Source organism: Lipotes vexillifer, unplaced genomic scaffold, assembly GCF_000442215.2.
Source record: "Lipotes vexillifer unplaced genomic scaffold, Lipotes_vexillifer_v1.1 scaffold815, whole genome shotgun sequence".
Lineage (NCBI taxonomy): Eukaryota > Metazoa > Chordata > Mammalia > Artiodactyla > Lipotidae > Lipotes > Lipotes vexillifer.
The window spans coordinates 2,839,081-2,850,760 of NW_006773723.1; the positions used below are offsets into that span (position 1 = coordinate 2,839,081).

Genomic DNA, 11,680 nt, shown 5'->3' on the forward strand with positions numbered 1-11,680 from the left:
CATTCCTGTGCTCAATTCAGGGGAAGAATGAAAAAATGTATGTACTCATCCATTTAGTCATTCTGTCAACAGCTGTCTATTTGGAAGTCCCTCTTTGCTTGCCACTGCAGATACAGTGGTGAACAAGAAAGCAATGGCTTGTGCCCACGGCCCTTTCAGCTTATTAGGAGAGAAAGGCATTAATCAAATAATCATACAATAACATAATTAACAACTATGATAGGTATCACATCCATGTATACTATGGGTGCAAGTAGTACTCCGGGGGTTGAGAGTAGGGAGCTCTGACCCCATCTGGGATAGCAGAAACAGCTCTCTTCTTGCTTAAACTGAGATTTGAAGAATAACTAGTTGTTGCTCAGGTGTACAGTAGTGGCAGTGGGGATGGGTCCTTGTATTTCTCAGATACAGTAAACAACAGCAAGCTAACAGGCCCTGAGGTGCCACAAATGAAGCTTGGTTTTGGGGAGGTCTCAAATTGGCAGAGGGTATGGGGCAAACATCAAAGTTCACTCTACCCCTCAACCAAACCATTGCCCTCAAAGTCTGGCTAGCTCTACCATCCATGCATTTTTCAATTAGGGTGTTTATAACCGTAATTACAGTCAGCCCTCCACATCTGGGGATGCAGAACCTTTGGATACCAAGGGCCGACTGTACTACGCCATTGTACACAAGGGACTTGAGTATCCATGATTTTGGTATCTGTAGGGGGTCCTGGACCCAATGCCCTTCGGATACTGAGGGGCGACTGTATAGCAGCTTTACTGCACTCTCCATTGAACTTCCCCTTCTCATTGTAGGGGTGGTTTGGATAAAGCAGGTGAAATTAAAATTATTTTGCTGCTACTTATATAGTGTAAAAGGCTTAGTGGAAGAGAACTGAGGTGCCTGGGCAATGTAAGAGCTGTACGTATTCTTCATATAGCCTCTGCCTCTGTCCTTATGCTTCTCTCCCAATCCTGAGACTTAAATGATAAAGATCCACTAGTAAAAAAGCAACAAAAGGTCCTTTGATTACATACTTCTTCCAAGGAGTGATAAACTTCATAATTATATCCAGAGACGGATCTTCGACTTCTCTGGGTTGGCAAACTGCTTCCCTTTTCCAGTACTTTCTGAAGATCTTCCATGAGGATCCTGGATTTGAAATGATAGACATGATGAAAATTAAATGGAAATAATACAAAAATCAGTCAATATCAAAAGAAAATCATGCATCTATGAAAAGGACAGTGAAGGAAAAAAGGACAGTGAAGACTGACACTTATAAAAACACCAAATGTTGGGAAGATGTTCTTTTTCAGAAAATAAAAACTGTTAAATAAATGATATAATGAATATAAAATAGAAAATTATAGGCAGGTGTTCCCAAGTAATAATGAGCCTAATAATAACTACCATTGATTGAGCAGCTACAAGAACTGAATGATGGCGTGGGAACACATATTTACTGAGCACCTATCAGGTGGCAGGCACTGTGCTGTGTATTTTACATGAGCTTAGTTAATAACCCTATGAGGTTAGACTTTATTGTTATCTCCATTTTACAAATGGGGAAACTGAGCCTCAAAAGGGTTAAGAACCTGTCAGTATCACTCTTCCAGTGAGCACAGAGCCAGAATTGGAACTTGGTATGTGAACCCAAGTTCCAGGCTTTAGACTCAGGTCCGGTGTGACATTATGAAAAATGAAGCACGACAAGCTCCTCCACTCCTTTGCCACATCCTCCTGTTCGGCTGCTTCTATCTGTTCCCATGCCTTTTGTCACTGAACTTTTGTCATGTTGTCACCCGGCATACTTGACCCAAGACTCAGAAAAGGGAAAGAAAGAAAGAAACTACAATACTCAAGAGGAAATGGAAGAAATACCTAGAGTCGGAAAAAGCTAATTTCACTGTCCACCAGTATCAATGACACCAAGAGAAGACAAGCTTAGGTAATCAAAGTGAATGCATTTGGAAACTGAAGGCTGAGGCCAGGGTGAAGGATTCGAGTCACTGAAATGTATGGAACCAGCTGGACTGGTGTTACTGTTATTTTTTAATTTTTAATTTTTTTTTATACAGCTGGTTCTTATTAGTCATCAGTGTTATACACATCAGTGTATACATGTCAATCCCAACTGCCCAATTCAGCACACACACCACCATCCCCACCCCCCCACGGTTTTCCCCCCTTGGTGTCCATACGTTTGTTCTCTACATCTGTGTCTCAACTTCTGCCCTGCAAACCAGTTCATCTGTACCATTTTTCTAGGTTCCACATACATGAGTTCATATTACAATATTTGTTTTTCTCTTTCTGACTTACTTCACTCAGTATGACAGTCTCTAGATCCATCCACGTATCAACAAATGACTCAATTTTGTTCCTTTTTGTGGCTGAGTAATATTCCATTGTATATATGTACCACAACTTCTTTATCCATTTGTCTGTCGATGGGCATTTAGGTTGCTTCCATGACCTGGCTATTGTAAATAGTGCTGCAATGAACATTGGGGTGCATGTGTCTTTTTGAACTATGGTTTTCTCTGAGTATATGCCCAGTAGTGGGATTGCTGGGTCATATGGTAATTCTGTTTTTGGTTTTTGAAGGAACCTCCATACTGTTCTCCGTAGTGGCTGTATCAATTTACATTCCCACCAACAGTGCGAGAGGGTTCCCTTTTCTCCACACCCTCTCCAGCATTCGTCGTTTGTAGATTTTCTGACGATGCCTATTCTAACTGGTGTGAGGTGATACCTCATTGTAGTTTTGATTTGCATTTCTCTAATAATTAGTGATGTTGAGCAGCTTTTCATGTGCTTCTTGGCCATCTGTATGTCTCCTTTGGAGAAATGTCTATTTAGGTCTTTTGCCCATTTTTTGATTGGGTTGTTTCTTTAATATTGAGCTGCGTGAGCTGTTTATTTTTGGAGATTAATCCTTTGTCCGTTGATTTGTTTGCAAATATTTTCTCCCATTCTGAGGGTTGTCTTTTCATCTTGTTTATGGTTTCCTTTGCTGTGCAAAAGCTTTTAAGTTTCATTAGGTCCCATTTGTTTATTTTTGTTTTTAGAGCATAAGCTGCTGATTGTTTGGTTGGTTAAAGTTTTAGGCTTGATTAGGAATTAAGTAACTCTTTGAAATGAAGAAAACCTTTTTCTTCTCTATCCTGAGGATTACATTGCATTTATTTATTTTTTTTATTTTTGTTTTTTTGCGGTACGCGGGCCTCTCACTGCTGTGGCCTCTCCCATTGCGGAGCACAGGCTCAGTGGCCATGGCTCACGGGCCCAGCGGCTCCGCGGCATGTGGGATCTTCCTGGACCGGAACACAAACCCGTGTCCCCTGCATCGGCAGATGGACTCTCAACCACTGCGCCACCAGGGAAGCCCTCGAATCCATTTTGAGTTACTTTTGTGTATGGTGTTAGGGAATGTTCTAATTTCATTCTTTTACATGAGCTGTCTAGTTTTCCCAGCACCACTTAAAGAAGAGACTGTCTTTTCTCCATTGTATATCCTTGTCTCCTTTGTCATAGATTAGTTGACCATGGGTGCATGGGTTTATCTCTGAGCTATCTGTCTTGTTCCATTGATCTATGTTTCCGTTTTTGTGCCAGTACCATATTGTCTTGATTACTGTAGCTCTGTAGTAGAGTCTGAAGTCAGGGAGTCTGATTCCTCCAGCTCCGTTTTTTTCCCTCAACACTGCTTTGGCGATTCGGGGTCTTTTGTGTCTCCATACAAATTTTAAGATTTTTTGTTGTAGTTCTGTAAAAAATGCCATTGGTAATTTGATAGGGATTGCATTGAATCTGTAGATTGCTTTGGGTAGTATAGTCATTTTCACAATGTTGATTCTTCCAACCCAAGAACATTGTATATCTCTCCATCTGTTGGTATCATCTTTAATTTCTTTCATCAGTGTCTTAGTTTTCTGCATACAGGTCTTTTGTCTCCCTAGGTAGGTTTATTCCTAGGTATTTTATTCTTTTTGTTGCAGTGGTAAATGGGAGTGTTTCCTTAATTTCTCTTTCAGATTTTTCATCATTAGTGTATAGGAATGCAAGAGATTTCTGTGCATTAATTTTGTACCCTGCAACTTTACCAAATTCATCGATTAGCTCTAGTAGTTTTCTGGTGGCATCTTTAGGATTCTCTATGTATAGTATCATGTCATCTGCAAACAGTGACAGTTTTACTTCTTCTTTTCCAATTTGTATTCCTTTTGTTTCTTTTTCTTCTCTGATTGCTGTGGCTAGGACTTCCAAAACTGTGTTAAATAATAGTGGAAGAGTGGACATCCTTGTCTTGTTCCTGATCTTAGAGGAAATGCTTTCAGTTTTTCACCATTGAGAATGATGTTTGCTGTGGGTTTGTCATATATGGCCTTTATTATGTTGAGGTAGGTTCCCTCTATGCCCACTTTCTGGAGAGTTTTTTATCATAAATGGGTGTTGAATTTTGTCAAAAGCTTTTTCTGCATCTATTGAGATGATCATATGGTTTTTATTCTTCAATTTGTTAATATGGTGTATCACACTGATTGATTTGCGTATATTGAAGAATCCTTGCATCCCTGGGATAAATCCCACTTGATCATGGTGTATGATCCTTTTAATGTGCTGTTGGATTCTGTTTGCTAGTATTTTGTTGAAGATTTTCGCATCTATGTTCATCAGTGATATTGGCCTGTAGTTTTCTTTTTTTTGTGACATCTTTGTCTGGTTTTGGTATCAGGGTGATGGTGGCCTCGTAGAATGAGTTTGGGAGTGTTCCTCTGCAATTTTTTGGAAGAGTTTGAGAAGGATGGGTGTTAGCTCTTCTCTAAATGCTTGATAGAATTCACCTGTGAAGTCATCTGGTCCTGGACTTTTGTTTGTTGGATGATTTTTAATCACAGTTTCAATTTCATTATTTGTGATTGGTCTGTTCATATTTTTATTTCTTTCTGGTTCAGTCTTGGAAGGTTATACCTACCTTTCTAAGAATTTGTCCATTTCTTCCAGGTTGTCCATTTTATTGGCATAGAGTTGCTTGTAGTCTCTTAGGATGCTTTGTATTTCTGTGGTGTCTGTTGTAACTTCTCCTTTTTAATTCATAATTTTATTGATTTATGACTCCTCTCCCTCTTTTTCTTGATGAGTCTGGCTAATGGTTTATCAATTTTGTTTATCTTTTCAAAGAACCAGCTTTTAGTTTTATTGATCTTTGCTATTGTTTTGTTTCTATTTCATTTATTTCTGCTCTGATCTTGATGAGTTCTTTCCTTCTGCTTACTTTGGGTTTTGTTTGTTCTTCTTTCTCTAGTTCCTTTAGGTGTAAGGTTAGATTGTTTGAGATTTTTCTTGTTTCTTGAGGTAGGCTTGTATAGCTATAAATTTCCCTCTTAGAACTGCTTTTGCTGCAACCCATAGGTTTTGGATTGTCTTGTTTTCATTGTCATTTGTCTCTAGGTGTTTTTTGATTTCCTCTTTGATTTCTTCAGTGATCTCTTGGTTATTTAGTATCGTATTGTTTAACCTCCATGGGTTTGTGTTTTTTATGTCTTTTTCCCTGTAATTCATTTCTAATCTCATAGTGTTATGGTCAGAAAAGATGCTTGATATGATTTCAGTTTTCTTAAATTTACTGAGGCTTGATTTGTGAGCCAAGATGTGATGTATCCTGGAAAATGTTCTGTGCGCACTTGAGAAGAAAGTGTAATCTGCTGTTTTTGGATGGAATGTCCTATAAATATCAATTAAATGTATCTGGTCTATTGTGTCATTTAAAGCTTCTGTTTCCTTATTTAGTTCATTTTGGATGATCTGTCCATTGGTGTGAGGTGTCATTATTGTATTACTGTCGATTTCCTCTTTTATAGCTGTCAGCAGTTTCCTTATGTATTGAGGTGCTCCTATGTTGGGTGCATATATATTTATAATTGTTATATCTTCTTCTTGAATTGATCCCTTGATCATTATGTAGTGTCCTTCCTTGTCTCCTGTAACATTCTTTATTGTAAAGTCGATTTTATCTGATATGAGTATAGCTCCTGCAGCTTTCTTTCTTTCTTTTTTTTTTTTTTTTTTTTTTGTTGCGGAGCACAGGCTCCGGCTGCGCAGGCTCAGTGGCCATGGCTCACGGGCCTAGCCGCTCCGCAGCATGTGGGATCTTCCCGGACCGGGGCACAAACCCACGTCCCCTGCATTGGCAGGCAGACTCTCAACTACTGCACCACCAGGGAAGCCCCTCCAGCTTTCTTTTGATTTCCATTTGCATGGAATATCTCTTCCCATCCCCTCACTTTCAGTCTGCATGTGTCTCTAGGTCTGAAGTGGGTCTCTTGTAGACAGCATATATATGGGTCTTGTTTCTGTATCCATTCAGCAAGCCTTTGTCTTTTGGTTGGAGCATTTAATCCATTCATGTTTAAGGTAATTATCAATATGTATGTTCCTATGACCATTTTCTTAATTGTTTTGGGTTTGTCTTTTTAGGTCCTTTTCTTCTCTTGTGTTTCCCACTTAGAGAAGTTCCTTTAGCATTTGTTGTAGAGCTGGTTAGGTGGTGCTGAATTCTCTTAGCTTTTGCTTGTCTGTAAAGCTTTTGATTTCTCCTTTGAATCTGAATGAGATCCTTGCTGGGTAGAGTAATCTTGGTTGTAGGTTCTTCCCTTTCATCACTTTAAGTATATCATGCCACTCCCTTCTGGCTTGTAGAGTTTCTGCTGAAAAATCAGCTATTAACCTTATGGGAGTTCCCTTGTATATTATTTGTTGGTTTTCCCTTGCTGCTTTCAGTAATTTTTCTTTGTCTTTAATTTTTGCCAATTTGATTACTATGTGTCTTGGCATGTTTCTCCTTGGGTTTATCCTATATGGGAGTCGCTGTGCTTCCTGGACTTGAGTGGCTATTTCCTTTCCCATGTTAGGGAAGTTTTCGACTATAATCTCTTCAAATATTTTCTCTGGTCCTTTCTCTTTCTCTTCTCCTTTTGGGACCCCTATAATGTGAATGTTGTTGCGTTTAATGTTGTCCCAGAGGTCTCTTAGGCTGTCTTCATTTCTTTTCATTCTTTATTCTGTTCTGCAGCAGTGAATCGCACCATTCTGTCTTCCAGGTCACTTATCCGTTCTTCTGCCTCAGTTATTCTGCTATTGATTCCTTCTAGTGTAGTTATCATTTCAGTTATTGTATCGTTCATCTCTGTTTGTTTGTTCTTTAATTCTTCTAGGTCTTTGTTAAACATTTCTTGCATCTTCTTGATCTTTGCCTCCATTGTTTTTCCGAGGTCCTGGATCATCTTCACTGTCATTATTGTGAATTTTTTTTTCTGGAAGGTTGCCTATCTCCACTTCATTTAGTTGTTTTTCTGGGGTTTTATCTTGTTCCTTCATCTGGTACATAGCCCTCTGCCTTTTCATCTTGTCTATCTTTCTGTGAATGTGGTTTTTGTTCCACAGGCTGTAGGATTGTAGTTTTCTTGCTTCTGCTGTCTGCCCTCTGGTAGGTGAGGCTATCTAAGAGGCTTGTGTAAGTTTCCTGATGGGAGGGACTGGTGGACTGCTGTTCTTGATGAGACCCCTGAGCTAGATATAGACTTGTCACCCCAGTACTCACCAGTCTCCTCTAACTAGAGCCATGAAGTAACAAGGTGCTCACTCCTTTATGTATACATGTTAAAGAGCTTCTCAGTGATTTTTTCTGGGCCTGGCAGGCAGCTAAAAAAACTTTGCTTTCATATTTTATCTTTCCAAAGAACCTGTGGCTTGGTGGTTTCAGTGCCATTAAAAGAACGTGTAATGGCATTTTTAAAAGAGTTTCAAAGTTGACCTATGTAAGTCACTTAGTAAAAAAAATTATCTTGAATTACTTGAATAAATACTGTTTGGTCCTCAAAGGAAGTAAATTTACTTAAGGTCATGCTGGGTGTAGGAAATTCCTTTTGATTTACTCATTTGTTATTTACCAAGGACCCACGGTGGACAAAGCACTTAATCTGGAATTTATCATCATGGAATTTATCATCAGCTTACTGTTCTCTTTGTTTCAATTTTCAACCTTTACAACTAGAAACATATTAAAAATCAAGGTAAGGTGTGGTGGCACCACGTTGGTAAATTCACTTGGTAGCTGCTTGCCATGGCTCAAAATATGAGTGGAGTTTAGATTGTCAGTCTGAATGCGATCTGTATTAGTTCTTTCTTTCTTCCCCCAAAGAAAGGAGTTACAGATGAAAGTAGGTTTGTATGGATTAAAGAACTTTACAATATTGCCAGTGTGGGGCAACGTCCAGTCTTCTTGTGTTGTGAGCGAATCTGGGGCGGTCAAGAAAAATGCCAGTTTGATTACAGCTGAGTTGGTTGGTTATAAACTGTCAACAAATTCCAGTTACAGTAGGCAATTTCCAGCTGTCTTTCCCTCGCCAGTACCATCTATCCATTTCTCCTGGCTACTTTTCTCTATTTGAGGAAAGTAAGGGAAACAAAAAGATTTGTCAAAGCCAGCAACCTACAGAAGAATCTCCTTCTGAATTTCCAGTTTAAAAAGATACATGAACACATACAAAAAAGTTTTCAAAATTATAAAAACCTTTACAGCATGTTTACAAAATTGAGCTCTAGTGTATTACTTTTGCATTATTTCCAAAATGGACAGGCTTTCTAAATACTGGGTTGGCCAAAAAGTTCATTCGGGTTTTCCCTGCGACATCAAGAAAATGTGAACGAACTTTTTGGCCAAGCCAGTATAAACAAGCACAGATAACTTGTTTCCCCTCAAGGTAAGACCAATTCCTCATATTCATCACCAGAAAGTTCTGATGCTGATACATCTGCTTGTTTGACATTGTGACAGTAGAACCACCACTGTACCCCTTAGAAAGCTAATATTTTCTCAGGAGTTTCAGTATGAAAAACTATGCTCCTTAATCAATTAGATTCTTAAGTCATTTATCAACTTATCATTATCAAGTGATAATGATAAACATATTACTAATCACATAATGAAATGAACTGTCAAAATAATTCTAATGGATAATTGCTCCTACAAAATATTTACCTTAATATTTTCTAGTCAAGTTTGCTAGTGTTTTTTTTTTTTTTTTTCAACTGAGATTATTGTTTAAGAAACAACTTCCTTGTTTCATTTCCTTAACTTTCAGCTCTCTTGCGTTATGCGGGCCTCTCACTGCTGTGGCCTCTCCCATTTGCGGAGCACAGGCTCCGGACGCGCAGGCCCAGCGGCCATGGCTCACGGGCCCAGCCGCTCCACGGCACGTGGGATCCTCCTGAAACGGGGCACGAACCCGCGCCCCCTGCATCGGCAGGCGGACCCCCAAGCACTGCGCCACCAGGGAAGCCCTGCTAGTGTTTTAACCAAAGTAAATGATGAGGTTTTTCAGTTTGAGGTTGTGGAATCACTCTAGTTGGATATTAGTTTCTTTGATGAATCAACTCTTAAGCTTCTCAGTTTTATTTTAAAGTTTCCAAGTGCCCTAAATAGAGCTGGCCTTTGGATCCCCAGTATTTATCCATTCATTCAGGCCAGTGATTCTCAAGATGGGCTGCTTTAAAATCACCCATGAGCTTTAAAAATTATGCCACACTGAGCCTTACTTAGACGAGAATCTCCTGTGCATAGGTATCGGGCCTTTCTAAAAAGCTCACCAGGTGATTTTAATATATTGTCAGGCTCAAATTTAGGCTAATTAATCTGGCAACTGATGGCTCTCAGTCCTCTTAGGTTCTATAGTAGATAAAAGTGGAAGAGAGTATTAGAATACAGCTGGTCCTTGCTTCCTCTCTCCTCTCTCGAGTGTGTCTGCTGGATGTGGTCAACTGCCTCTCAGCATTTATGCCTATGCCCTCTTTGCACTTCCTGTGCTGAAAGGTCTGGGAAGCTGAAAAGTACTTTTCCTCAACTCTCTTGCACCTGTGGTTCTGGGTACAAATCTGTGAACTCTGACAAGACAGGAAGTTAAGAACGAGGCAGAGGCCAGCTCCCGCTGCTGTGGCGTGTCGAGGTCGCAGAGGTGTGACTGTTTAGAGGCAGTCTGGTGGCTGGACTCAGAACTTCAGGGTCTAGTCACCAGCTTCCTGGCATGAGAGGCAATTATGGTAACGACAGTGGTGGCAGCAGTAGCACAGCAACAGCTTCCTGACCACTGGGCTGTCACACCAGGTCTGCCTACTTGGTTCTTGTCAAGTAGGCAACTGGAAACCAGCAAATTGACGAAAAGCCCATGAAATGGAGCCCCAAATGGCTTTTTTTGTTTGTTTTTTGCGGTACGCAGGCCTCTCACTGTTGCGGCCTCTCCCGTTGCGGAGCACAGGCTCCGGACGCGCAGGCTCAGCGGCCATGGCTCACGGGCCCAGCCGCTCCGAGGCACGTGGGATCCTCCCGGACCGGGGCACGAACCCGCGTCCCCTGCATTGGCAGGCGGATTCCCAATCACTCTGCCACCAGGGAAGCCCCAAAATGGCTTTTTGAAACTGTTGTAGTTTCTTAGTTCCTTATGGCTGATTATTATTTCTACCCCAATTGTATGCACTCCTAAAATAGCGACTCCTAGATCTATTAAGAACTTTCCAAGTGATGTCATCACTTAATACAAAACCACCTCCCCGAAGCTTCCAGGGAGGAGAAGGGGGGTGGTCAAAATCTGAAATTTTAAAGGTATTTAATTTTCAAAATGTTTGAAATTTTTTTTATGGCAAAAGGAGTCATCTCCTATGTCATATCGTTAAGAGGGCTGGATCACCTGGGGCCAGACACATGCGGTCACATAAAGATGACGATGTACAGTTGTACAGAGTAAACGATCATCTTTTGAAAATACCCCTGGCTACAATAATAAAAGTCAATTAAAATGATCTCTACCTACCAGCCCCGTGGAACTTAACTGATTGTTCTGTTATTATCTTGGGAACAACAAAATGAATAATTCTAAATGACTGCTCTCCATGAGGAGACAACTGGTTTAAAACACTCGTTTTTTAGACTCTATTCTCTGTGGAATAAAGGGTGATACTTGATTCTGTATCAGTTCCACATGACCTATATTGAATGGCAGGAAATAGACACTTGTTAAAATAAGTGGTATATTCTTCCAAGTAATAATTAATAACTAGTATATTCTTTTCTTCCAAATAATAATTAATGAAGCATGTGAGTTTTTACTGAGGACCTATAGATATATAAGCACTTCCCTGAAAGGCATTCAGAGAATCAAAGCATGCTTTCAAAGCTACAGCAGTGACTAAAATGTATTCAGTATGAATAAGAGTTTTATGCACAGCTTTGACTCTACCCTGTTCTAGAAACACAGATAAAATACCTTTCTGCAAAAAGCCTATAAATATTTTAATAAGCCTGTAAATATGTCTCTGACAGGTAGGTATTTGTGTGGACCAGGGAGGGGTGTCACAGCCCCTTTGCACCCCTTGGCCCAGCCTTCCACCGAGACTAGGGTTCTCACCATTGACTCAGAGCCATGAACCCTTCCCAGGCCTCACCAGACATCATCAGGGATCTTTCTGCCAGTTCTGGCTGTACAACCACTTGCTGAAAAGTTGGAGTGGTTGAGGTTAGTCATTTACAATCATGCCTCTCAGCCCTGAAATCCTAGGGTTCCAAACAAAAGGTAACTCACTCATTCCCTTCTCACTAATTCACTAGCCTGTGTTTCCCGCCCACCCCCCCCCC

At 40.3% G+C, this 11,680-nt stretch overlaps 1 protein-coding gene across 1 annotated transcript in view; it reads right to left on the reverse strand.

The window, feature by feature from the left end:
• CPA6 (carboxypeptidase A6) overlaps positions 1-11,680 on the reverse strand; it is a 263,494-nt gene that overhangs the window by 70,722 nt on the left and 181,092 nt on the right. Inside the window, exon 4 of the mRNA XM_007448491.1 lies at positions 1,026-1,140. Within this exon, the coding sequence (XP_007448553.1) occupies positions 1,026-1,140 (115 nt within the window). The remainder of the gene's footprint in view (positions 1-1,025; positions 1,141-11,680) is intronic.